Here is a 26,994-nt window from a genome sequence, read left to right as displayed (position 1 = left end):
GGGGCTCCTGAGATCATACCCAAGCTAGCAGCATGCAGAACAAGTGCCCATCTGTTGTACTATTGCTCTGGCCCCTAACATGCATATACTTTTATTTCTGAGGCTGGATATGGTTTTCATTGATTGTCACTCAAATACAATGGGCCATAAGTTACCAAAATCTGAAAGTGTATTAACAACATGCAAATTCGCTCTGTTCTTTTTCTCCTGAGCAGGTTGGTAGGGGGACTGCTTTCTCTCAGCCTGGATTACTGCTTTGTCCTAGAAGATGAAGATGGCATATGTGGCTATGCCTTGGGCACTGTAGATGTGACCCCCTTCATTAAAAAATGTAAAATTTCCTGGATTCCCTTTATGCAGGAGAAATATACCAAGCCAAATGGTGATAAAGAACTTTCCGAGGCTGAGGTAATACATGGGTTTAGAATTATTCTATAAAAACTGCCCACCCTCCCTTTTATTTGTTACCATTGATGATGCAGTGATGGATGCACACACGCCAACTCTGGTGGTCTCTGGGGTCATACATTGTGTTCTGATGGTCACACATTTAGCTGTAGTGCTTACTGGTTGTACTTTTGTGGGATTGGTGTGGAATGAGCCATCCCTGTGGTGCTCAGGACCTTGGCTCTTGCTTAGGGATCACGTCTGGCAGTGCTTAGAATTCTGTATGGGATGCTGAGGATCAAATTTAGGTCAACCTATGTGCAAGGCAAGTACCCTACCTGCTATATATGTTACCTCTCTGGCCCTTGCACGCCTTTAGTTGTATTGCTTGTTCACCAGGGCCTCACTTTTAGTTGAGGCACATAAGTCATGGCTATAAGGCTTACACACATTTTAGGTTATATTCATTGTTAGTTACAACTCGTTTTTTTAGGGAGGTTAAGGGACACATCTGGAAATTGACTACTAATGGGTATTGATAGTCTTTTTCTAGAGAAAGACGTAATATTTCAAATTACCAATCTTATTAATTTTTTGGTTTGTTTTGGCTTTGGGGGCAAACCTAGTGATGTTTATGGGTTACTTCTGGTTTTGCACCTGTGCTTAAGCACCTGTGGAATATGGTGGGTTTTGTTTTCTCCAATAATGAATGTATCATTAAAATAAGTAAACAGGCTGGAGTGATAGTACAGCAGTAGGGTGTTTGCCTTGCATGAAGCGATCTGGGACGGACTCAGGTCCGATCCCGGGCATCCCATATCACTGTATTGTAGTGTTTTGTTTTGTTTTTTAAGTATCTTCTTTTTTTTTATTATTATTTTGGGCCACACCCGGTGACTCTCAGGGGTTACTCCTGGTTTGGGGAACCATCTGGGACACTGGGAATTGAACCGCAGTCCATCCTAGGTCAGCCATGTGTGAGGCAAACACCCTACCGCTGCGCCACCTCTCTGGCCTCAAGGCACAAATAATTTAATTCATATTATTTATTACAATACAAAGGCAAGTGGAATTATAAAAGTTAGATCAACACAGATCAATTTGAAATGATCGTTAATCCATCTCCATGGTGTTACTAAAGTCAGTGTCTAAGGGTTTACTGGGCTGTGGTTGGTGCTTATTGATCTTTCTATGTTACTGTTTAGGCTCATTGAGCTGGATAGATTACTCTGTAACTTTCCCATCAGGTTACCAGGCTGACATTACTATAAGATATTAAAGTATTATGTGGCCACACAGTGCAGAATTTATAGACCTAAAATTTTAGTGGCTTGGCAGTATGACAAGGTTAAGTTGCATAGCTAGTTTCTGTGGGAAGGTGTAGGGTATGATGTTTGGCTGCTATGTGTCATGCAGAAAGGGGAATCTGCCCCCACCCATTCAGAGAAAGCCATAGAGGCATTAGCATGTGAGCCAGCTAGAAGATTAGGGATTATTTCTGAAGCATCTTCATGTGCCCCCTATGTGCTGTACTATTGCTCTAATGCCTCTGTATTTCCACTTTTCATGACAACAGTCTTTTGTTTGCATACCTGCCACTGATTGATGTGGAGGAGACTGAGCCTGTGGCACTGGAGAATGTACATTGGGCTATATCAAGGCAGTGCTTTCTCACTTGAACTATTCACAGGCTCTAAGACAGTGTTTGACTGAGGAGACAATTCTTGATTGGGGAGTGTTCTTATTTTTATTCTTTTTCTTTTTTTTGCTTTTTGGGACACACCCAGTGATGCTCAGGGGTTACTCCAGGCTATAAACTAAGAAATCACTCTGGGTTGGGGAACCATATGGGATGCCCAGGATCCAACTGAGATTCGTCTTGGATTGGCAGCATGCAAAGCCAACGCCCTACCACTGTGCTATCACTCCAGTCCCTGGGGGGTATTATTATTATTAGTTTTGGTTTTTGGGTCACACCCAGCAGCGCTCAGGGGTTATTCCTGGCTCTATGCTCAGAAATCGCTCCTGGCAGGCTCGGGGGACCATATGGGATGCGTGGATTCGAACCACTGTCCTTCTGCATGCAAGGCAAATGCCTTACCTCCATGCTATCTCTCTAGCCCCGGAGTATTATTTCTAATACTGTAAAGCACAGTATTTAAACCCATATGTGGCTGAAGTGGAAGGCTCTGCTTTCAGTCCTCAGCAGCATAGGGCTTTAGAGCATATCTTGGTGTGGCCTTATCACACCCAAAAGTGTTCCAGAATTTAATAAGAATTAAAACGTTGGGACTGAAGCGGTGGTGCAAGTGGTAGGGGCCTTGCACGTGCTAACCTAGGACAGACCGTGGTTTGATCCTTTGGTGTCCCATATGGTCCCCCAAGCCAGGAGCAATTTCTGAGCGCGTAGCTGGGAGTAATCCCTGAGCATCACAGGCTGTGGCCCAAAAACCAAAAATAAAAGTAAAAAAAAAAAAGTTTTATTTGATAGGCAGCTAACTTGCTTCCTTGTTTTTTGTTTGTTTTTTGGGGGGGCATACCCGTTTGATGCTCAGGGGTTACTCCTGGCTAAGCACTCAGAAATTGCCCCTGGCTTAGGGGGACCATATGGGACGCTGGGGGATCGAACCACGGTCTGTTCCTTGGCTAGCGCTTGCAAGGCGGACACCTTACCTCTAGCGCCACCTTACCGGCCCCTAACTTGCTTCCTTGTAATTAAAAATTGTGTAGCACAGCAGCGTTTGCCTTGCAAGCAGCCGATCCGGGACCAAAGGTGATTGGTTCGAATCCCGGTGTCCCATATGGTCCCCCGTGCCTGCCAGGAGCTATTTCTGAGCAGATAGCCAGGAGTAACCCCTGAGTACCGCCAGGTGTGACCCAAAAACCAAAAAAAAAAAAAAAATTGTGGAGAGCCAGAAAGGGTGTGCAGGGACTTGAGCCCAGGCTTGGCATAGAGAAGACCCAGATTTGACCCTTGAACACCAGTAGCCAGGAATAGCTTTGAAGTAGTGCCAGGTATGACCCATAACAAACCCCAAAATAAAACTCAGGGCAGAGGTGGCTTAAGTTTGTGCATTGGAGGTCTGGTACTACATAGTTCTTTTTTTTTTTTTCTTTCTGGTTTTTTGGTCACACCCGGCAGTGTTCAGGGGTTACTCCTGGCTCTACACTCAGAAATCGTCCCTGGCAGGCACAGGGAACCACATAGGATGCCGGGATTCGAACCACTGTCCTTCTACATGAAAGGCAAACGCCTTACCTCCATGCTATCTCTCTGAACCCTGGCACTACAAAGTTCTCTGCAAAGCCTTGATTGTTCTTAGCACAGATCTGGAATTAGTTCCTGAGCACTGCCAGGTATGGCCCCAAAATAAGAATTGGCAGCAGCTGCTCTTGGGGTCCGCATCTGTACACTTCCAGGTCACTCCATGCCACCGCTCTGGCTCTGAGGACAGCTTCTTTTACTTTTGAAACATTGAGTTGTTTTTATGTTCTATCTATTGTATATAGGACTGCAATGTATATGGAGGTGCATGTATCAAGTTGTTAGACAAACTCCTCCCCCTTTTCTTTTGAAGCAAGATTTGTTGTTAGGTTTTTCTTTTGGGGTGGGTCATACCCTTAAGTGCTTGGGGTTACTTCTGGCTCTGCACTCAGGGATCACTCTTGGTGATGCTCAGGAGACCATATGGGTGCCTGGGATAGAAGCCTGATCTGCCGTGTGCAAAGCAAGTGCTCTACCCCATTGTACAATAGTACAATATCTCTAACCCTGTACAAATAACTGGTAAAGTTATTGAATATTGCTTTACTTCTGTTGTTAAATTCAATACTTGGATTTTATATATATAGCTATAAGTCCTTTACGAAATGATTTCTGGTCATTGCAGAAAATAATGTTGAGTTTCCATGAAGAACAGGAAGTGTTGCCAGAAACTTTCCTCGCCAACTTTCCTTCTCTGATAAAGATGGATATTCATAAGAAAGTAACTGACCCCAGTGTGGCTAAAAGCATGATGGCTTGCCTTCTTTCTTCACTGAAGGCTAATGGTGAGTGCATTTTGTTGAGTTACTATTGTTTAAACATGGGTTAAGCAAGATCATATTTTAGGGTTCAGAATAAAAGTCAGGGTGGGAATAATAGTACAGCTGGAAAGGTGCCTACCTTGCATGTGGTTGATCCCAATTTGATTCCCAGCACCCCATGTCGTCCCTTGAGCCAGGAATGATCCTTGAGCATTAAGCCAGGTGTCTGTTCCCCCCCCCCCCCAAGTTAAAAGCAAGAATCAAATAGAACCCTTTTAACTAACTGTTGGGTAATACAAAATGGGTTGATCCCATTACCATCAAGATTATTATATGAGCATCTTTATTATTTGAGGCAGTCACTTTTACATGAAATATTTAAACGATTGAAGAAAGCATAAGTCTAAAGTTAGCCTGGAACTAAATCACATGACATGAATATAGGATGATGTATAGGGTGCATAGCGCTTGGGTTTTATTGATTTGTGATACCAGGCTGATAGTTTCTGCCTGTGTTCCCTCACAACCTCTTCCCCAAAATTCTTTCTGGGGATTTATGCTCATCTTGAAATACACCTTTTTTTTTTTTTTTTTTTTTTGTGGTTTTTGGGTCACACTCGGCAGTGCTCAGGGGTTATTCCTGGCTCCAGGCTCAGAAATTGCTCCTGGCAGGCACGGGGGACCATACGGGACGCCGGGATTCGAACGGATGACCTCCTGCATGAAAGGCAAATGCCTTACCTCCATGCTATCTCTCCGGCCCCGAAATACCCAAATTTTTAATTGAGGTACTTCTTTTTTCTTTCTTTTTTTTTTGGGGGGGGGGGCACACCCGTTTGATGCTCAGGGGTTACTCCTGGCTAAGCGCTCAGAAATTGCCCCTGGCTTGGGGGGATCATATGGGACGCCGGGGATCGAACCGCGGTCCTCCCTTGGCTAGCGCTTGCAAGGCAGACACCTTACCTCTAGCGCCACCTCACTGGCCCCTAATTGAGGTACTTCTGACAGTGAAGAATTTATATATAGTAGATCATATTTCGAAATGTGCTAGGAACCTTGTAGTGTCAGAATTTTGTTTTGTTTTGTTTTGTTTTTTGGGTCACATCCAGCAGCCCTCGGGTTACTCCTGGCTCTATGCTCAGAAATCGCCCCTTGCAGGCATGGGGGACCATATGGGATGCCGGGATTCAAACCACCTTTCTGCATAAAAGGCAAACGCCTTACCTCCATGCTATCTCTCTGGTCCTGTAGTGTCAGAATTTTTTTTTTTTTTTTTTGGTGCCACACCTGGCGTTGCTCAGGGGTTACTCCTGGCTGTCTGCTCAGAAATAGCTCCTGGCAGGTACGGGGGACCATATGGGACATCGGGATTCGAACCAACCACCTTTGGTCCTGGATCGGCTGCTTGCAAGACAAACACCGCTGTGCTATCTCTCCGGGCCCGTAGTGTCAGAAATTTAACCTGGGCCTTATGCATGCAAAGCAAGCATTTCCTGTTGTGTTCTCTCCAGTCCCAAGAATTTATATTACGAATCCCAGATCTGAGTTTAAAGGGCTCCAGTACATGCTTTGCATGCAGAAGTCCTCAGGACTTTTAAGTTGGTAATTTAGTCACCACATTCACATTAGGTAGTAGACCTATCTCTTAATGACAGTTCTTCCTGGGGCTTGCTGTGGGCTGAACTAATACAAAGTTTGGTTTGCATGCTGGGGGTCTGGGTTTGGTTGCTCGTTCCTCAGGATCTCTTGCACCACTGGAAGTCTCCTTCTCTCCCCTCTTCCCCAAATAAAGCAAAAACAAAAATATCCTGAGCTAGGGAGATGGCTCTAAGGGTCCAGAGAGATTGCCTGGAGGTCACAAAATGAATGGAGGCCCAGTTTGACCATCTGCAGTATTGGAAGTGACCCCAGTGGTTCATGCCACAGGACTCAGCATTTGGCTCTCCCCTAGCCCCATATCCAGTTCGATTATCTCTGGGAGTGGCCCCCAAGCTCCCTGATCACTGTTTGGGAGAAATCTCCCTCTTTTTTCCCCCATAATAGTTACCATTTCAGTAAACTATATCACTAGAGGCTAACAACAACCTATTAAAATAGGTTTTATGTTTTAATTACTATTTTAATTAAATTAAAATTGATTAATTTAATACATAAATAATAATTCATGTCCATCAGTTTACTTACATGATTGCTTACAATTTGAATATTTGTTTTATTTGTAGGCTCCCGGGGGGCTTTCTGTGAAGTCAGACCAGATGATAAAAGAATTCTGGAATTTTACAGCAAATTAGGCTGTTTCGAAATTGCAAAAATGGAAGGATTTCCAAAGGATGTGGTTATACTTGGTCGAAGCCTGTAACGTTTATGTGGGCACTGTGTACTGTTCAAGAGTCACTTACCTTCACCTGGTGGGTGGTGTTTAGGGTCTTCATGCAGTTTAGCCTCTGGAGGGACAACAGATTGGCCAATTGGGATTGGAAACAAGAAGACTAAATCTCACCTCTACACTTTGAGGCAACTCACAGGTTGGAAGAAGATAGTATTGCCTCAAATCTTACACAAAACAGGGATATGGGCATCCTATTTTGTGTCTTGAATTAGGTGTCAAGACTTTTTACTTGGGCTTATGGGGGGGGGCGGGGGGGTCAATAAATGTATGTAGTTGGCACTGTTTGATGCATCCAGTGTGGTTGCATTTCTCACCTAAGAGTAATCACCATTTGTCATTCTCCTCTGCTTAATTGAATGAAATATTTTTCATTCTTGGGGACTTGGCAGAGATAAGAAAGATTTAGTGGGCTTTGGTGGAGATTCCATGTGGGATGGTTGTAGCATAGTTAAAAGCTGAATAAATGATTTCAGTTATGGACACTTTCTGCTTTTTTGTAAGCCACAGCCAATTGTCTCATGTAATGGCCATTGGTTCAGGCATGTTGTGCTTTTGTAGGGACAAATGTGCAGTTATTTGTGGCAGAAGCCTAAAAATGACAAACTTGTAAAATTTTTGTATATAAACTAGCTGTGACCTTAGTATCCTTTGTGTTCACTGTCTCTGTAATTTCTTTTGAAAATGTAAAGATGTGGTTCAGGGATGGCACTTTGAATAATGTATATCAACAGAAGGTACATTTTCTTTAAGATTTTTTTTTAAATCCTCCTACCTAGAGCTAGGCCATGACCACTTTGGGTAGAGAGCCTAACTTCTAACATGGTTGCAAAGTGCAGTTACTTTTGGGAATTAACCTCAGTGCAGGTCAGCATGTAAACTGTTCATTTTGACATCTGCCTGGTTGGGGTACAGGGACTAATGGTTCCTATTGCCCTCAGGTCAGTTGTCCTTTAACTTTAAAACCTATTACTACTGGTTTTATTAAGTCAGAGTCTAATTCTTGCATGTTTGTATATTTTTTAAAAGAATGAGCACACTTTTAACCAGTGACTTAAGGTTACCTTTTCTTTCCCTTTACCACAGATTTTGAAAACTTCATGCATTTTTATTTAAACTTGGTGTTTTGAAGGGGTATGAGCATGAAGCTTAGCAGGTAATCTCTGCAGGAATCACTTTTTATCATGGCTGGCTGACTTCTATGACCAGAAATTCATAACATTGTCACCTTGCTTCCCTGCAGGTTTTTTTTTTTAATCAGCTGTTTAACTTTGAGCTAAGGGGTAATAGAGGCAAGAAGGAAACTTTGATCATTTTAATCATAAAATTTCATTAGTGTGGGCTTTGTGTATTAGAGCATCACACTTAATGGTACCTAAGTTGACTTTAAAACAAGACCCATGAATGTGCAAGAATGAATGGGGTAGGTGGAAGGAAATTCCTTTCATTTTCATGGTAGAAATCTTCAGCACATAGAACATTGGTAATGGGAAACTGGAATCAGTATTTTTTTTTTTTCAAGGACTGAGGTGAAGGGAAGATCTCTATTGTTTTAAATGATGAATATAATTTTATCTTTTAAGTGCATTTTGTACACTTGTAGAAAATAATCATATTTATCTGGAGGATTTCAGGGCCAGCCTCCTATCAGGAATCAGGATTTTAACTGCTTGTGGTTTTATCTGGACTTATAATCACTTTGGGCTGGTCTTCTGGTCACAGATGACAACTATGAAGCTAATGCCCAGGCCTGTCCCTTAATCGCTAGGATTGTAAAGTGCTATGCTATCTCCTATGGTTTGGATATTAAGATTGGAATGACATTTCATTGATTGTTTAGGTCACAGCTCAGTTCCTGTAGAAAACGGACTGTAAAATTCTGAAGACCATGCAAGAAGCAAAATAAAACTTGAAGTCAATGTGGTGGTGTTCTTTATAAATCTCACGTTTCTGCCCCTCCCCTTTCCTCCTGTCCATCCTGCTTCTCCTCAAAAGTCCTCCCTCCCCACAGCTCCCCATATCCCTCTTCCACCTCCCACTTCTCTAGTAAAAGACTTACACGGGTTTTCCTCAAGGCAAGGAAGGATAAGAAAAGTAGACTAGGGGCCGGGCGGTGGCGCTAGAGGTAAGGTGCCTGCCTTGCCTGCGCTAGCCTAGGACAGACTGCAGTTCGATCCCCTGGCCTCCTATATGGTCCCCCAAGCCAGGAGCGATTTCTGAGCGCATAGCCCGGAGTAACCCCTGAGTGTTACTGGGTGTGGCCCAAACACCAAAAAGAAAAAGTAGACTAGAGCCAAAGCATGAAGGGTCCTTGTGTGCCAGGCTCGGGTTTGATTTCCAGCACCCCTATGAGCACCACCAGAGTGATTACTGAACACTGCCAGGTATGGCCCTTCCATACCACCACCAAATACATAGACTACTTCTTGACTTGATGTTTGTTGGTGGCTTGGGTGTGAGTTCCTGTCACAAATTATGATAGGGCCAGAGAGATAGCATGGAGGTAGGGTTTTGCCTCGCATGCAGAAGGACGGTGGTTCGAATCCCGGCATCCCATAGGGTCCCCCGAGCCTTCAGGAGCGATTTCTGAGCGTAGCGCCTGGAGTAACCCCTGAGAGCTGCTGAATGTGACCCAACCCGCCCCCCCAAATGATGACTATATTCCAAGCCTTAAAATGTAAATGCCGGGAATAGTCTGAGGCAGAAACAGGTTTACAGATTTAGATGAATAAACTCAAAAGTTGATGTCCAGTAGGACCAGCTATTTGTGCCATAACCTGAGGCAGTATCTTGAAGCTGTGAGGTCACACATCCTGCTTGAAAGATAGGCCGCTGTCTGGATACCTAATGCTGGCAAGACTGCCTGGGAAAGGAGAGTGGGTGGTTTGCATTCCTAAAAAGAGCTGACTTGAGAGGTAGTCTCCATCGGAATATATGTATATAGATACACTCCCTTTAACAAGCTATAACCTTTGTAGCGGGGGAAACGGGTGGAGGGTTCGAGGAGCTAGGGAGTAGTCAGCCTTCTCCCCAATTCCGTGCCTCCGCGAAGTCCCACGTTCCACCAGCGAGCGGCTCCCTTAAGGGGCTGGCCGGCGGGGCGTGGCCTCCGTGCGTGCCCGGCTTTGTGCGTTGGGGGCGGAGCTCCGGGACGGCGCTTGCAGCATGGCCGCTGGCGCTGCCGCCACCGCCTTGGCTTTCTTGAACCCGGAGAGCCGGGCCCGGGCCGGACCCGTCGGGGGCCTGCGATTCCCGGCGCCCGTCACGATGGACAGTTTCTTCTTCGGTACGGAGGAGAGGGGGGGCCCGGAGAGCAGCTGGATGGCGGCGGGAGTGGGGGAGGAGGGGCGGCAGAACGACCCCTGCCCCGGCAACGCGGGCCTGGCCGGCCGGTTGGCCATCGACGGCTGGCTGGGCCCCGGGGTCGGGCGCTCCAGGGGCTCCCCGGAGGTGGGCGTGTGAACACCCACCTCCGTGTGCACGCGGACTCGAACTTGTGTCTTGCAGGCTGTGAGCTCTCCGGCCACACCCGCTCTTTCACATTCAAGGTAGAGGAGGAGGATGATGCTGAGCACATGCTGGCTTTGACCATGGTGAGGCCCTCGGAGGGTGTGGGTGGCTGGGAGGAGTTGTCTCGGCTGCTGGCTGGCTGGCTGCTGGACTTCACGCCCTCTCCGCGTCCCTCTCTCACAAAGATGGTTTTCCTGGTCAGTTGACAGAGATACCCCCAAAACACACACATACGTACGCCCCCTTGTCTCCTTCCAGCTCTGCCTCACAGAGGGGGCCAAAGATGAATGTAATGTTGTGGAAATTGTGGCCCGGAACCACGACCATCAGGAGATTGCAGTCCCCGTGGCCAACCTCAAGTTGTCCTGCCAGCCCATGGTGAGTTCTCTCTCTGACCATGTTGGGGGGGGGGGGGGGGAAATGGGGAAAGTCAGACGTGGACAGCTTCGATACGCTTCCGAGATGCAGTGAATCATCTTTGTCTTTCTTCCAGCTCAGTTTGGACGATTTCCAGCTCCAGCCACCTGTGACCTTCCGTCTGCAGTCAGGCTCTGGCCCAGTTAGGATCACTGGACGACACCAGATCGGTGAGAGCTCTTTGCTTGCAGAGGATTCTGCATCAAATTCCTAGCCTGCTCTATGCTCCTGTCCCAGTGCAGCTCCCGTTCCAGACCTAGGATAAGCTTTGCACTAATGTCCTCCTCCCTGGAACCTGTCTCAGTTCAAGTGTTGTGGGCTCTGTGTCCATCAGTTTATTTCTGAGTTCTGGGAATGAGTGTTGTGATATGGAGGGGGGATTTGGACCACACCCAGCAGTACGAAGGAGCTTCATTCTTACGGAACCTCAACCTCATGTGTACAAAGCCTGTGCTCAGTCTTTTGAGTGTTCGTTCAGGCCCATTTTAACAGTCTCCTTTTCCCTTTATCTGCCAGTCACTATAAGCAATGATGTTTCTGAAGAAGAAGAGAGTGAGGAGGAGAGTGAAGATGAGGTTGAGTTGTGCTCCATCATGCCTGCCAAGAAGCAGGGGGGCAGGCCCTAGCCCACCTTGGTGAGTGGCGAGAGCTGCCCAGTCAGGGTAGAAGGAGCAAGTGAAGCCAGATGCTGACCCCTCCTTCACTCTCCACAGGTCAACCAACTGCCTGCCGCGTGTGCCATACACCATGTTCCTGTTCAAATTTGAGAGTCTTAAATGTGTCTTCTCCTTTGAAGAAGAAGCTAGGAAGGTTCTGGGCTGGTCCTGGGGAAGAAGACCTCTTCCCCACAGGGTTTTGTCTTTGTAATAAGCCTGTACCAAATTTGTCAGGATTTCCTTTTTCTCCGGGGTTGGGAAGAGTTCTGAATTTTACCCTAAAGCTTTCTCTACTTCCTCGTAGTCCTAGCTCAGGACGACACATTTGTAATACTTTTTACATTTTTTCAACAAAGGTTAAAATAAAAGTAGCTTGGAGTTTTTTGCAATGAATTCATTTGTGTGGCTTCTTCTTTTGCTAGGGTGGCATTCCCCAAGGGACCACCAGGTGGCACTCTGGCAGCATTGAGTGTGGCCCTGGGCTTGGGGGAGGATCTGGGAAATGTGGGATTCTGCTGTTCCCTGGGGCGGGGACCCCACTGTCTTGAGGACCTCCCAACATCAAGCCCATTCGCAGGCCCTCCAGGTGGGGGGAGGGCCGTTCCAGGAGGTTATCAGCATCCAAACAAGCGTCCGGGCCTCTGTCAGCACTCTGGCTGATGGGCAGGGGGGCAGATAAGAGGGCTTAAGCCACACAAGGAATGTGCATCCCTAACCCTGTGAGGGGGCTCGCCCCAAGAGGGCCTGTGAAGGAAGGGTAGGGTGGAGGCCAGTCTTTGCTCCTCCTTCCAGTCTTGCAGACAGTCTTTAAGCTGATCTGGGCCCTTAGAAACTTGATTCCGGGGACCAGATGGAGGGGGCTGGACAGATTGGGTGACAGGGAAACTAGAATCCGGGTGGCCTGGCATATGGGGGCAGAGGGGCCCCTGGGACTTAGTCTCCTGGGCTGAAGGGTTCTGGCTCAAACTGCACCTCCTGGCCCCGGTGGATCTGTTCCTTGAATCCTGTGATTCTGGACTTTGCCACTGCTGAGCCGGCAAGAACGATGTCGTCGGTGGTCCTGATGGACGGTCCCAGTGGATGTGACCCACTCAGGGGTCAGCAGTTCATCAGCTCCTTGGGGACCCAGGGAAGGGGGGCTCAATGTCCTAAAAACAAACACAGAAATGGTTTCCTCCTGAGATAGCCTGGGGCCAGAAGAGCTCCCTCCCTCCCACACCCTTCACTGGGCAAAATGAGCGAACAAGTGGAGGGGCCATTTGATAACACCAAGAGGCTGGTTTGGAAGTGATGAGGCCAGCTTTGGAGTGTCCCCACCCACCACACAGAAGGAAGAGAAAAGCACTGCCTCTCCAACGTGCATCCCTTGAAGTTCCCCCTCCCTCTGGTGAGGGGAATAAGGAAAGATGACCTGTCCCCCTGCTGCAGCGATCAGGATCGCAAGAGTTTTCAGATGTGGGAGCAGGGTGCCAGGGTGGAGGGGGCAGCAGGCCTTGGACGGCTCGGGAAGGGAGGCGGCTCTGGTGCCCTCTGGTGGGCGACGGGAGGACACGCCGGTGCCTACGACACTACCTCGCTGCTTGCCTTTGGGGCATCCGTGCACGGGGATGCTGGGCCGCCGCCAGCGCGTCCCTCGAGTGCTCCAGGCGGCCAAAACTTAAAACAGAAAAGAGGTTGTCAGTGGAGTCAATAGAGAGGTAGGGCTGACCTTGGTTCGCCCAATCATTCACCTGGAAGAGGTCCTGCGCCTTTTCCATCCAAAGTTCCAGGCAAAAACTTGAAGTCGGAGCAAGAACCGACCCAACCCATCGACCCCCTGCGCGGGGCCCCACCCCGATATTTAGCCCCCCGCGACGCTGCTGATCCCTTATTGTATGCCTCGGCGCCGAGCGCACTCCTGCCCGCAGTGGGGGCCCAATCCACATCTTCCCCTGAGTGTTGGAGCTTCCCAGTCGGACCGGGCACCCCGCAGACAGCTCGGAATTTTCCTCCCCGCCCCCCACCTCTTCGCTACCCTCCCCGTCGGACCCCCAGCACACAGTAGGAGCTTGCCTTTCCAGTTTGCTCTCCAAGGAGAGGTGAAAGCGGCCGCGGAGGGACTAAGAAGGCCGCTGGGGGAAGGGCAGACCTTTATTGGGGCGTCGAAGTTGGAAAGAGGACGGCTCCCAGAGGGGGGCCCCCCCAAGCACTTAACGCAGACTTGGCCATTTGCATTTGAACTGCAGGCGATGGTCCACGATGCTTTGAACGCAGGGTGCGGGTGGCGCGCGTAGCCACAGCGCGCCAGCGGGTGTGGATTTGAGGGGCGGCGGGAGCACTGGGGCGGAGGTGGAGGGGACGACGACGACGAAGAAGACGATGAGGGATGCTTTTGGAAAGAGGCTGGAGGTGTGTGTTTGGGTCCCCACGAGGACCAGTTTGTAGAGAGGGATTGTTTGTGTTGGCGAGAAGTGTGTGTTTGTGTTTGCAGGAGGGTAGGACGTGTGTGTGTGTGTGTGTGTTTTGTGTGTGTTTGTGTTTGCCGAGTGTGGGGGCAGCCGAGAAAGGTGGCCCGGCTGTCACTCAGCGATCAGGTTGACAGGCGCTCGCTCATCTGGGCCCAGGAGCTCTGATTGCAGATTCGAGGAAACAAAATAGCGATTGTAATTACGGGGCTTTGATAAGATAAAGAAGGAGAAGGCCGGCCCGGAGAAGAACCAGCGAGCCGGGGAGGGAGCGGGCGGCCTGCTGGGGCACCGGCGGCTTATTTGCATCTGTCACTCACTGGGGCGTGCCGGGCAGACCCGGCCTCTGCGGCGAAGGGTGTCCCCGTGTGCCCCCTCCCTCTCCACACACTGGTTTTGGGGGGAGATGATAAGAATTCCTCCCACCCCTCCAAAGGAAAAGATCCGACGACAACTTGGGGAGCGCTCTCATCCTGTAGAGGCCAATTTGTAGAGTTGAAGGTCCTAAACTCCTCTCCCTGTTGGCCCAGAACGACCAGCTCCCGCTCCTTAGGGGCAGGGAGGTGGGTGGGTAAAATCATCCAGGTTAGGAGGCTGGTCGGAGCCAGGCTTCTGGCCCCATACCCCCTTCACATAAGGCAGGTGCTCAGAATGACTCTGGTGGAGCTATACACACACACACACACACACACACACGATGGGCTCGTCAGCCTCACCCCAACTTTCATCCTGCTCCTGTGGGTCTCATCTGCCTTTTTAGAGGGCAGTGTCCCTGGTTGAGAGAGGGGTCCCTTTCTGCCTGTGGCTTTGCTCTCTTCCCCTCTCATTTTTTTTTTGGGGGGGAGGGGGGTCACACCCGGTAGCACTCAGAGGTTCCTCCTGGCTCTACGCTCAGAAATCATTCCTGGCAGGCTCCAGGGACCATATGGGATGCTGGGATTCGAACCACCATCCTTCTGCACGCAAGGCAAAAACGCTATCTCTCCGGTCCTTCTCTCATTCTAGTGAAAATTCTAGTCTTCTCCTCTAGTGCCCTACACAGACATTGTCAAGGGCAAGAGGTTAAGAGGATGGTGCCTTTACTGCTTGCGGCTGTGCCTCTTCTAGTTGGTGAAGCTCCCACGCGCGCCTCTGACTACCGAGAGCAGTAAGAAAAGTCTAGTCTGGATGCGGGCAAGCAGGAGTCCCTCATCTGACTCTCACAAAGGTGCCAGTGGGGTTCAGAGGAGAGAGACAGATAAATAGGGGTGCTACAGTTGATCTCTTTGGGAGGGCTGAAGACAAGTCTCCCTGTAGAAACTGTGCAGGGCAATGGGCTGGGATCCCACATAATCACTCCAGAACAACCTGGACTGGGGGGCTAGCTCAAGGGTTAGAACACACGACTAACTGACATGCCCGGGCCCCAGATTAATCCCCACCACTGCATGGCCTCCACCATTGCTGAGCTTAGCCCTGGTGATCTGCAGCACTGTTGGGGAGCCTCTCTAGCAAACCTCCCAAACCAGAACCACTCTCCCCAACTCTGGGCCAGGACTGCAAGTTTGGAGCTGATGGTTCTCTGCTTGGAGTTCTGTGGGGGCAAGAGCAGCTCAGTGAACAGATTCCTGGAAGGGCAGGCAGGCAGTAGGTGGGCACAGGAAGTTCAGCCATGGATACCCCAACTCGAGGCAAAGCCCCCTCTGCATTATTAGGTACAGGCTTGGTGTTAGGGCTGGAAGCCAGGAAGGGCCAGGCAGGCGGTGGTAGATGGTGGATATGTTCGAGTGTCTCTCGGGTCCAATCCCTCCAGCCCTACCAGCAGAGAAATGGGCAAGAGAAAGGGGACAGCAGGGGGGACAACTATGCCCCTACGTGATCTGCAGGGCACAGTCTCTATGGAAAGAAGGATACTGCTGCCCACCCAGGCTGCCCCGGAAGAAGTGGGTGATTTGGCAGTTCTAGAAGGCCCTGCGGGAGCTATAAGGGGCTGGGAAACACCCAGCCCTGACTGGGTCAAGCCCCCATCTCCTAACTCTGGCTCGTCTTTCTGATGGTTGACAGTCTCTTGGGCACAGTAGGTCTGCAGATAGCTAGAGTTCACCAATGTGGTCCGTCTTTGTTGTCTTTATTTCTGACTACTCGGCCCCGGTTCTGGGTCTATGTGTTTGGCAGAGACTTCGGGGTGTGTGTGTGTGGTTCTGCCAGGGACTGCTGGGCTGGCCCCGCGGGTGGCTGGCTCCTGGCCCTTCTGAACTTTCAGGGCTTGTGTGTGCGTCAGGGACACGTATGATGGGAGACATTTGTCGCTCTTTGGGCCTTGGAGACTGACTCTGGAGAGCAGCAGAAAGATGGAGAGGAGTGGAATTCGGGGCGCAGCCGCACGCTCTGCCCGAGAGACTAGCGTCCGCGCCCGGTGCGTGCGAGCGGTCATTTCCCCAAAGACAAGGGGTTCCGGGAGCCCTGTATGGAGGGAGCCCCACCGCCTGGGTCCAAAACGGTCCGGTTCCACGGGGGAGGGAGTCCGGACTCAGCGGAGACCCCTCGGGGGGTCTGGGAACCCCACGGAGCGCGCGGCGCCCCCCAATCAGTCCCGCGCGTCGGGACCACGGGAGCGCGCGACAGGGGCGCAAAGGGGGCCGGGGGAGGTGCCCACCCGGACCGTCCCCGGCCTTCCCGCGGCTCCCCAGACCCCTCCTCTATCTCTCCCGGACCCCCAATCCCAGACCCGCCGGCCGCCCCGCCCCGGCCCGCCCCGCCCCCGCCCCGGGCGGCGTCCCGGCCCCCCGCTCCCCGCCCGGGGCTTGCGGGCTCCGGCCGGCCGCCCGCCCCGCGCTCCCCCCTCGCGCCCGGTGCGGCGCCCCCCGCCCCACCCCGCCCGCCCTCCCCTTCCCCTTCCCCCCCGGCCGGCCCGTTACCCTCCCGCCCGGCCGGCTCCCGAGCCGAGCAGCCAGCGGCCAGCGGCTCGCGCGGTCAGCTGCTCGCTCCCCGGGACCCGCGAGCCGCTTCGCCCTCCCTGGCCGCGGGGCGCCCGCCCGCCGCCCGCCCGCCCGCGCCCCTCGGCCGCCGCCGCCGCCGCCCCGGCTCGGCTCCCGGGTGAGCCCCGCCGCGCCATGGGCAGCCCCCGCGCCGCGCTGCGCTGCCTGTGAGTACGGCCGCCGCCCCGCGCCCCCCGCGCCCGCGCCGCGCTCGCCGCTCACCCGCGCCCTCTCTCCCCGCCCGCTTTTGTCTCCCCAGGCTGGTGCACTTGCTGCTGCTCTGCCTCCGAGCCCAGGTGAGGCGCCCCGCGCGCCAGGCGGGGGCCCGGCGAGGGCGGCGGGCGGGCCAGGTGCGGCCGGGCCGTGGGGGAGCCCCGAGGACGCGCCCCGGCGCGGCGCAGACCCAGCCAGACACAGAGAGGGAGCGCCCGGCCGCGGGTGGCACGCAGCGAGGACCCCCGACGCGCAGGGGAACCCCGGCGGGCGGGCGGGCGGCACACCTGACCGGGCCGGGGAGGCGACGGCTGTCCCGAGCCGGAGGGAGGGTCCCCGCGCGCCCCGTCCCGCCCCGCGTTGGCTCCGTCGGCGTCTTACACATGTCAGGGGTCGGGGAGCGCTGACCCCCTACTGAACAGCGCCCTGCTCTTCTAGGAAGGCCCGGGCGGGGGGCCTGCGCTGGGCAGGGAGCTCGCTTCCCTGTTCCGAGCTGGCCGGGAGTCCCAGGGTGTGCCCCAACAGGTGGGTCCAGATCCCCCCTCCTCCCCATCCCAACCCTGGCGCACCCATGCCGGCCTGGGTCTGTCTGTCTGCCCGGCTTCCCCTGGGTCGGTGGGGGTGGCCTAAGCTGGCATGTGGGTGGGTGGGTGCCCAGACTCCCGGCCCCTACGGGCTGCTTGGGGGACACGGGTGGCGGGTGCCGGGCCCTGGGGGCCGCCGAGGCCCCTGGGCAGAGTAGCATTATAATGGCGTGTTGTGTATTTTTCAATTTCCTAAAGGTAACTGTTCAGTCCTCACCTAATTTTACACAGCATGTGAGGGAGCAGAGCCTGGTGACGGATCAGCTCAGCCGCCGCCTCATCCGGACCTACCAGCTCTACAGCCGCACCAGCGGGAAACACGTGCAGGTCCTGGCCAACAAGCGCATCAACGCGATGGCAGAGGATGGCGACCCCTTCGGTAAGCGCCCCGAGGCCTCCCCGGAGCCTGCGGGACCCACGGCTGGCTCCCTCAGTCCGTCCGAACTGACTGGCGGGGGTCTGCAGGCTCCGCAGCTGGGGCGGGAATGGATGGGCCCAGGCTCACCATCATCATGATAATAATAGTCATAATAAAAGACTGGGCAGCTGGCCTGGAGAGGGCTGGGCAGACACTGGGGAGTTGGAGCCCACAGGTGTCGCTCCCCCGACCGGCCAGTAGATGAATAAATCCCAAGCAGCCTCCCTGTCCACTCTCCACCCAGCTGCAGGTGGAGGCGGAGGGTTCAGGGGGAGAAGACCCAGGTCCCGGAAAGCTCTTGAAAGAGGATATGTCACCGTGGTCTAGGAAAGGAGGGTGGAAAAGAGAAGGGCGAGAAAGGCCCCCCAGCTCTTCCAAAGCCTGCGGTGCTGTGAGCCTTTCAGTACTTCGAGTAGCACCTGGGCAGATTCGACGTGGGCGCAGCGCTTGGAAAAGCACCCTCCCCCATCCAAATCCCAGGAACCCGGGAGGGGATGTGGGGTTTGAGCGGCTCCCCGGCCTCCTGTGGGGTGCTAAGGATCCGGGAGCTACCGGCGGCGGCCCAGAGACTGAGGATTGATTTCTTAAACATTCAATATCCCAGCCTGGAAACAAGGCCCATTTCCAGAGTCCGGGATGTACCAAGAGAAAAGCAAGCCCTCTGGGCGGCTGGTGTTGTTTTTAGAGAGCGCTTATTGTGAGTTTAAAAACCTTTAAATAATGACCAAGTTAAACAAGCATGAAAGGAGAGGGGCAGACTCTATTAAAATGTAATAAAAAGGTGAGGCGTTTTAAGAGCTAGGAAGCAAAATGAAGAATGATATAAAACAGAGAAAGAGCGAGCCTTTTTTCAGATGTGGGGTTTGAAAGGAGTTGCGAGTCTGTAAATGTTAAAAAAAGAAGTTCAAGATTGTTCTCTATGAATCTCTGGAGAGACCCCCGCGTCTGGCAGAGCGATTAAAACTCTTCTTACTTTCACCTTTTTTAACATTTCCTGAATACTTTCTCCTCTTCTCCAGCCAGTTTGGGGGATCGAGTATGTCTCGCTGCATTTTTTCTGCATCGACGTAGCTGACTTCCCTTCAAAGCTGGAGAAGGAGACATAATTTTCCTGGGATAAATCTGTCACTGGGGTGGAAGGATAGGTTTGAAAATGTTAAGCTTTCCAAAAACCCGGTCGGTTGGGAAAGCCGCTGTAAACTGCGGCTCCCACTCTCTAGATCCATCAGGGCCTGGAGGGGGGGGGTAGATGCTGCGGAGGCGGGGTGGGCAGGGGGGTGGGGAGCTGGCCTGGTGGCCCTGCTTCCCCACTGGGCTGGTAGGACCAGCCACCATCCCTTTGTCCCTCCGAAATGCTCACTTGCCCTTCTCAGCTTCCAAGGAAAGGGAAGGGCTGCCTGTGTCCTCCAGGATTTGCTCCCTTGGAGCAAATGGTCCTGCATTTTTGGCTTTTCCCGAGGCTAGGAGGTGGGGGGGACCATCTTCAGATACAGAGGTATGATGCCCATTTTGCTCCTTGCAGGACAAGGAGCTGAGGTTCCTGGCTCTCACGGGGCCTGGAGAAAGAACCACATCATAGTCTCTCTGACCCTCTCCCTCATGAAGCATCTGGGTTCCATCCTATGGGGCTCCAGGAAGGAAAGGGCCCTTTTCAAGGGCATCTTGTCTTCTTTGGCCTGTGTGCACTGTAGCACCCTCACTGCCTTGTCTGTGGGGCCTGTCCCTGCTCTGATAATGACCAGCTGGCTGGGTCTGGGGAGAGGTGGTGGAGGTGACAGCTACATTCTCCCACAGACCCAGAGCCAGACTGGGGACTGGGCTTCTGGGAGGGGCAGAGGGAGTCACCGTTGAGTCCAGGCAGGACATCTGCCTTGCTGATCTGGGACCCAACCTGTCCCCCCATTAGTTTCAGAGGTGGAGAAGGGGCATGGAAGTGGTACAGACTGGGGTGCAGCTGTGAGAACCCCTGAACTGCTTTCTCTATGAGCTGAAGAAGGCAGTAGGGAGGACAAATGCCCAACCCTTTCTTATCCCTGCCAAACAGCTAAATTTCCTCGGTCCCATCGCTTTTGGGAATAATCTCAAAGGCAGAAACTACTATCTCAGGGGAGAAGGCCTAGAATTCAGCTCCTGCCTCCCAGCCCTCCAAGTTTAAAGGCAACCACTCCTAATGGCCCCTCTTTTGGGGCTGGGGGTGAACCACATTTGTGCTGGGAACACTCTTGGCTCTGTGATGGGGTTATTCCCTTGGTGCTAGGGATACTATGCAGTACTGAGGATTGAATCCAGTCCTCCTGCATGCAAACCCCTCTGGACTCTCTCTGGGCCATGATTTCTCTTCTTCACCATTAGAGAGTGGCCACCTGGGGGAGAGGCCTAGCTGCTTATCTGTGGACACTGCAGAACTGTACCATGGTGACTGCAAGAGGCTGGAGCCTCTTGGGGATACAACAGGCAGTATGTGGGAGCACTTCTCTGTCAGGCTCCCCATCTCATCTGGAGGGGGTTGGGGGTAGGAAGACATCATCTTCTGGCTCCCAGTGAAAGGCTAGTCCCATTGCATCTAACTTGAAGTCTTTGCTGCCTAAGTCTGAAAGGGTCTTTTCAGTTGCTCTGCACCCCCAGACCAGTATGAGAACCCAGTACATCCCCCATGATCTTGTTCACTGCTCCCTCTGTAAACCCAGGTGAGAGGGTTCTGAGACCCAGGAAGGGGGTTTGGACTTTTTCAGCAGCTCAGCAGATAGTAACTGGGAGCTGTCTTGGGTACCCATGCCTAGAACCACAGGCACTGAGAGGGAAATCCATGTGGGCGGGGAGGTGGCCAGAGGCCATCAGGAGGAGCTTCCAGTAACAGCTTCCACTTGTCCTGACAGCAAAGCTCATCGTGGAGACGGACACATTTGGGAGCAGGGTCCGAGTGCGAGGGGCTGAGACCGGCCTCTACATCTGCATGAACAAGAAGGGGAAGCTGATCGCCAAGGTGAGGCCTCGGAGTGGAGCAAGGCCGTGGGCTGGGCTTCTCCAAGATCTCCACAAGGTGGCCCCTAGACACAAGCCCACCTTGGGGTAATCTAATGACTGGGGGGGGGGGGGGGTTTGCTGCTGGAGAGATGAAAAGTTGTGAAGGCAGGAGGAGGAGGAAGGAAGGCCAGGGGGGGGCTGTGCGTAGGGGGGTTCGGTAAATTCCATATATCTTTTTAACAAATCGCCAAATTGCTTTGCTATTATGTCCAATTACATGGTACCAGCATTTGGAATGTTCAGTAAGCCGCAGGCCCAGCCCCTCGGCCCAGCTCTGAAATGGCTCCTTTAGTCACGCTCCCCTCCAGCCTGGAGCTCCTGCTTCCTGGGCTTCTGGGGCTCAGTGTTGTTTCGCAGGGCTCCCCTCCCCCTGAGGGTGGCGGCTTGAAGCCGGAGCCACCATCTTGAGGGGACGGGGTGGGGGGCAGGTGGGGAGAGCCGGGCCAGACTGGTGGGCAGGAGGCCAGGCGGGGCCTGGTCTGGGCCCTCGCCTGCCTTGCAGAGTTGAGGCTCCCCAGAGCTGGCCATGTGTCAGGCTGCCCCGGGGGGGGGGGGGGGAACAGGAAGCTGCCGGGTGGGCTGCGGGTTGTGAGGGATTAGAGAGCGGGTGCCCGTGCACGGGGTGGGGCTGCAGCTCTGCCCACCTCACCATCTGTTGGGGTGCCCACCTGCTGTCTGGGGCCGCCTGCCCTCTGCCTCTAAGGATGGGGGGAGCTCGGGCGCGAGCCCAGTCATCGGTGTCTGGCCTCCTACCTGCAGAGCAACGGCAAAGGCAAGGACTGCGTGTTCACGGAGATCGTGCTGGAGAACAACTACACGGCCCTGCAGAACGCCAAGTACGAGGGCTGGTACATGGCCTTCACGCGCAAGGGCCGGCCACGTCGGGGCTGCAAGACGCGCCAGCACCAGCGCGAGGTGCACTTCATGAAGCGCCTGCCACGCGGCCACCACACCACCGAGCAGAGCCTGCGCTTCGAGTTCCTCAACTACCCGCCCTTCACACGCAGCCTGCGGGCCGGCCAGAGGACTTGGGCCCCCGAGCCCCGATAGGCACTCCCAGTGCCTTGTGCCCCCCAGGAGAGAAAGCCGAGCAAGAGAAGGTCTGCACTTCTGAAGCTGGGGAGATGTGGGGAGCCCCGAGGGTCTTCGTTTGCTGTTGGGTTTTGTTTTGTTTTGTTTTTTTTTTTTTAAACGAAAGAGAGGCTCTATTTTTGTATTCCACTTGGCTGCTGTGGTGTCTGTCTTCTTCGATCGGGAAGGCCCAGGAGTGGCCCCAACTGGGATTCTTTTGGGGGCGGGTCCCAAGGTGCATGGGGTTACGTTTTCTCCACCTGCAAAAGTACCTCTGAGGATCCCCACTCACCTGTGAGACAAGTTGTCCAAACTAACCCCAGGTGGGCCCAGGGAGTAAAGGGGTAGAGCGCTGTGATGGAAGGTCGAGTATTCTGTATGTTTCACTCGTGAATTTAAAATGTGTGTTGGGAAAAAAATGTGTGTTGGACAGTGAGTCCTGCAGGAACATCCCCTACCCCTCCTGTTCCATCTGGGGGAACCGTTGGGAGAGAAAGTGAATGGGTCCAATTCTGTCTCTCGGCTGTCCCTAGTGTCACCAAAGGATTGGCCTAGGTAAGGACACAAAAAGGGAAAAAAGACAAAAAGAGGCTCTCAACAGTTTCTGTGGGCTCTGAAAAGGAGTTAGGACCAATGTCCTCTGGTCAGCAGTGATGGCTGACCAGGGCTACAGGATGGAGGAAGATCCCTAGTATAGGGCTAAGGTACTTGCTTTGCATGTGGCCAACCCAGTTGGAATTCTCAGCACACAGTCATTCAGGAGTCAGCCTTCTGCACCTCTGGGTGTGGCCCCAAACCAAGAAGAAAGCCTTTCTCCATGGGTGCAGAGGGAACCAGGATGGAGACTCCAGACTCCTAGAGCTGGGGCCTGACAGTTGTGGCAGGGGATGAGCCTGAACTAGATGAGATCCAGTTAGCTGGGAGCCAGGGTGCTGAACTATAGTGTAAAAAAGGTGCTGTGGTCAGACTATGGCAATGACTAAAGGCACCTGGGATGGGGACTGAGACACTGGGCCAGAGCAGGCTCAGATTTAGCTGGAAGCCAAGCAGGAGGTCAACATGAAAGTCAGCCTGTGAAGGAGGAAGCCCAGGGCACTCTGGTTAGGAGACAGCAGGGCGTGGTGTCAGCCCAAGGCCAGAATAGCCAGGTAAAGAATGTGTCTGGAGGTGGACTGGTGGTGAGGTTGGCATCACACTATGCTCAGAAGAGTCAGCACTCTAGAGAGTATATGTTCAGACAGTCATTACCCAGGCTTCTATTCTGGCTCCTGAGCTAACCTACATTAGGGTACCTCTGGCACCATAGTCCAACAACTAGGTCAAAACAAACTTTGGGGATGGAGTGATAACACAGTGGCAGGGCATTTGCCTTGCATGCTGCTGATCCGGGATGAACCCAGAGACCTTTCCCTCTGGGCCTATCATTTGGTACCTGCTTTGAGGAAGGACACCCCTAGACCTCCCAGAGTCCAGACAAGGACTAGGCTCAGGCCATCCAGGTGGATGGACCATCTAGGCCCTGGGAGGACGTGAATATTTTAGAGCCTGAGCAACCCCCTGTGTGGTGCTGTTTGTCTGTAGAGAAGGGCTCCGAAGGCTCCAGGTAAGGTAGAGGGGGCTTCTGGTGCATGACCACCAGGGGCTTGGAGGTAAGGGGGGGTCCAGACAGCTCTCCCAGTTCTGAGTGCCTCCTCCTCAACTCTGTCCCCCTTCCCTCCTTTAATTAATTCTGGGTGAGCTGCCTGGCTTTATTGTGCAAGGAGCTGGGGTCTCACTGTGGGAAAAGTCACACCTCCTGAGCAGCTTCTGATGCCATGCAAATGAAGCGCCCGTCCAGGAAACGCTTTCATCTGCAGGGCCCTGTCCAGCCCCCAGCCCCGTAATTACCCACATTTCATTTGTTTGAGAGCAATTCCTGGGGGAAGACACAGGGTGGGAGGGAGTCTAGGGGTGGGGGGTGGAATGTTAGGCTCTCCCTGCCTGTGATCCTGGTCACAAAGTGGGGCCAGGCTGGTCTTGGGCTGGGCACCTCCTAAATGCTCCCTGCTGGGGTGGAACCAGGCCTGGGTGGTGACTGGGGAAGAGGTGAGGCTATCCTGAGGACCAGCTGTGTGGTGATGGATGGAAGGTGGGTTTGGGGAAGGACTCAGGCCAGGACCCTGAAGAGCAGAGCAAGCACAGTGAGGCTGGACCTGACTGGAGCACCCACCACCTTGTTTATCTTTGCGCTGCTGCCTCCACAGAGCCTCTGCTAATGGGGTTTTACAGCCCACTCAAGCTGCGACTGGCCAAGAATCAATCATTACGGGCACTTAGCGGTCTGATAGTTAACAGCCTGAACTGAAGCCAAACTGGTTGTTAACTGTGATAACAACTGATTTCAAGGGGTTATTGCTGGTCCAATATGCTCTGCCCATTTATTTTGGGGAAAACAAGCAGGGGACTGTTGCTGAGCCCAGAAAAGGGAGGAGAATGGGACTGTCCTTAGCCAAAAGGCCACCGCTCTGCGCCCTGTGTTGGAATGGTGCTTAACTCAATACTGTGCAGAGAAAGGACTGGCCGGAAGCCACGGGGAACCTATTTGCAGCCAGGGATTTGTGCATGAGGCTCTCAGTCCTTTCCTCTTGGTTCGTCCCTGGTATTGACCCCTACCTCTGCTCCTTTTCTTTTCTTTCTTTCTTTCTTTCTTTTTTTTTTTTTTTTTGGTTTTTCGGGCCACACCCATTTGATGCTCAGGGATTACTCCTGGCTAGGGGTTACTCCTGGCTAAGCGCTCAGAAATTGCTCCTGGCTTGGGGGACCATATGGGACTCTGGGGGATCAAACCGCGGTCCTTCCTTGGCTAGCACTTGCAAGGCAGACACCTTACCTCTAGCGCCACCTCAGAGGACCAGCTTCCCAGGATGGAACCGGCCTCCCTCACCTTGGACTCTGATGTCCTGCCTAGTCCTGCCAAGTCTAAGCTAGCACATACTGTTTCATGTGAAAACTAACAAAGGAGCCAGCGGGTAGGGTGTTTGCCTTGCATGTAGCCAGTCTGGTTCGATCCTTGGCATCCCATATGATCCTCCGAGCACTGAAAACTAGCAAAGATTTTGCCTGAATTGATTTGTTTTTGAGTCACACTTGGCTGTGCTCAGTCAGGTATATCTCCTGGCAGGGCTTGGGATCCAGGGATCGAACTCAGATTAGTCATGTGCAAGGCAAGCAAGCACTGTCCTATCTCTCCTTCCCACCTCCCTCAAATCTTGAGACTGAAGGAGCAAGAGTTTCTCTTCTTCCTTTCCCAGGTTCTGTCTATCCCTATCTTCTACCTTCAGAGGAGGAATAGAAGCAGGCAAGGTTCTCATTCTAGAATGTGCTGACCCCAAGGAACCTCAGAGTTCACCATCTGCTGCTAGACAAGCCAAGACCCAGAAGTCACATAGCAAGTGTCAAGGCCATGACAATCAGTCATCACTAATGTGCTTACTCAGTTCTGGGAAGTTGTAATTCAAGTGAAAAGACACTTGGTGGAAGAAGGTCCTCTGATGATGTCACGTCATGGGGGCAAGTTTCTTCCCCCATCAATGGCAGAATGAAATGAATTAGAATGAAATGATACTATTTGAAAACTTGCTGTACCCAAGCTAAACTCTTTCTTGAGAATGGTAGATCATTCCAGAATTCCATTCATTTATTCATTCATTATTGACACTGTCTATTCTGTGACAGAGGCTCTGTTCTGATGCAAAGCAGGAAAGTCCTGTCATTTTGGAGTTTACATTCTAGTGAGTGAGGAAGGAGTGGGCTCAGAGAAAATATACAGTTATGCAAATTTTTAGAGTTCCACTTACCACCTCACTTTGAGTAGTGCCCATTTTCACAAATTAGAAGAAATCAAGTGCTTATATTGGAGGGTAGAAGTGCTCGCTTTGGCAGCACATATACTAAAATTGGAACGATACAGAGAAGATTAGCATGGCCCCCCTGGCAAGAATGACATGCAAATATTGGAGGGTGGTTGCTCCCATCAGTGGCTGGGGACTGTGAAATGCTGGAGACTGAACCCTGGGCTCCTACATGCAAAGCTATTTGAGCACCTCCCTGGTCCTAGAGAACTGCACTAAGTGAGTCCTTCCAAGGCAGAGTAGGGAAAATGGTCTGGGCAAGCTCCTTAACCCAAGCCGGCCTGCAGAGAAGGGACTGATGACTCCATTCAGCTCTGAGCTATAGGAATAATTGTTTGGGTTTGGTGTGTTATTTGGTATAGTAGGTTGTTTTTTTGGAGTCTGAGAATGCTGGCATTCTGCTCCATCCCACCCCCATAAATTAATGGTAATTGCATCTTTTAAAATTATTTAATTAGGGGCCGGAAAGATAGCATGGAGATAAGGCATTTGCCTTTCATGCAGGATGGTGGCTCGAATCCCAGCATCCCATATGATCCCCCGAGCCTGCCAGAGGCGATTTCTGAGTATGGAGCCAGGAGTGACCCCTGAGCACTGCCAGGTGTGATCCAAAACCAAACCAAAACAAAACAAAACAAAACAAAATTAGGGGCTGAAGAGATAGCATGGAGGTAAGGCATTTGCCTTGTATGCAGAAGGTTGGTGGTTCGAATCTCGGCATCTCATATGGTCCCCTGAGCCTGCCAGGAGCAATTTCTGAGCATAGAACCAGGAGTAAACCCTGAGCACTGCCAGGTGTGACCCAAAAACCCAAAAAAAAAAATTTTTTTTAAAAATTAAATCACAATGAGAGGCGAGAGAGATAGCATGGAGGTAAGGTGTTTGCCTTGCATACAGAAAGACGGTGGTTCGAATCCCGGCATCCCATATGGTCCCCTGTGCTGCCAGGAGCGATTTCTGAGTGTAGAGCCAGGAGTAACTCCTGAGCTCTGCCGGATATGACCCAAAAAC

General features: G+C 52.3%; 3 protein-coding genes and 1 non-coding gene across 8 annotated transcripts in view; all 4 read left to right on the top strand.

The window, feature by feature from the left end:
- The window catches only part of OGA (O-GlcNAcase), a 34,632-nt gene extending 27,188 nt beyond the window's left edge, over nucleotides 1-7,444 (top strand). The window contains exons 14-16 of the mRNA XM_049790829.1: nucleotides 216-408; nucleotides 4,278-4,437; nucleotides 6,636-7,444. Of these exons, the coding sequence (XP_049646786.1) occupies nucleotides 216-408; nucleotides 4,278-4,437; nucleotides 6,636-6,772 (490 nt within the window). The 3' untranslated portion in view covers nucleotides 6,773-7,444. The remainder of the gene's footprint in view (nucleotides 1-215; nucleotides 409-4,277; nucleotides 4,438-6,635) is intronic.
- A 2,520-nt stretch (nucleotides 7,445-9,964) lies between these two features.
- Nucleotides 9,965-11,775, top strand: NPM3 (nucleophosmin/nucleoplasmin 3). 2 transcript variants are annotated; one of them, XM_049764356.1, is made up of 6 exons: nucleotides 9,965-10,085; nucleotides 10,307-10,392; nucleotides 10,568-10,687; nucleotides 10,803-10,896; nucleotides 11,243-11,361; nucleotides 11,440-11,775. In XM_049764356.1, exons 1-5 carry the CDS (start codon nucleotides 9,965-9,967, stop codon nucleotides 11,350-11,352), a joined length of 531 nt encoding a protein of 176 aa, XP_049620313.1. In that variant the 3' UTR covers nucleotides 11,353-11,361; nucleotides 11,440-11,775. The 2 variants fall into 2 exon arrangements, with proteins under 2 accessions (XP_049620313.1, XP_049620312.1); XM_049764355.1 differs by having other exon boundaries at nucleotides 11,243-11,775.
- A 5,143-nt stretch (nucleotides 11,776-16,918) lies between these two features.
- On the top strand, nucleotides 16,919-22,072 carry FGF8 (fibroblast growth factor 8). Of its 4 annotated transcripts, none has more exons than XM_049764347.1 (6): nucleotides 16,919-16,950; nucleotides 17,043-17,079; nucleotides 17,435-17,521; nucleotides 17,812-17,959; nucleotides 20,875-20,981; nucleotides 21,782-22,072. In XM_049764347.1, exons 1-6 carry the CDS (start codon nucleotides 16,919-16,921, stop codon nucleotides 22,070-22,072), a joined length of 702 nt encoding a protein of 233 aa, XP_049620304.1. The 4 variants fall into 4 exon arrangements, with proteins under 4 accessions (XP_049620304.1, XP_049620303.1, XP_049620306.1 ...); XM_049764346.1 differs by having other exon boundaries at nucleotides 17,779-17,959; XM_049764349.1 differs by lacking the exon at nucleotides 17,435-17,521.
- A 3,926-nt stretch (nucleotides 22,073-25,998) lies between these two features.
- On the top strand, nucleotides 25,999-26,106 carry LOC125995465 (U6 spliceosomal RNA). Its single transcript, XR_007490987.1, has one exon. It is a non-coding gene; the product is annotated as a U6 spliceosomal RNA (small nuclear RNA).
- Nucleotides 26,107-26,994: the final 888 nt, after the last annotated feature.

Source organism: Suncus etruscus, chromosome 17, assembly GCF_024139225.1.
Source record: "Suncus etruscus isolate mSunEtr1 chromosome 17, mSunEtr1.pri.cur, whole genome shotgun sequence".
Lineage (NCBI taxonomy): Eukaryota > Metazoa > Chordata > Mammalia > Eulipotyphla > Soricidae > Suncus > Suncus etruscus.
The sequence above is the reverse complement of the archived record's forward strand: the minus strand, read 5'-3'. Positions and strand labels throughout refer to the sequence as shown.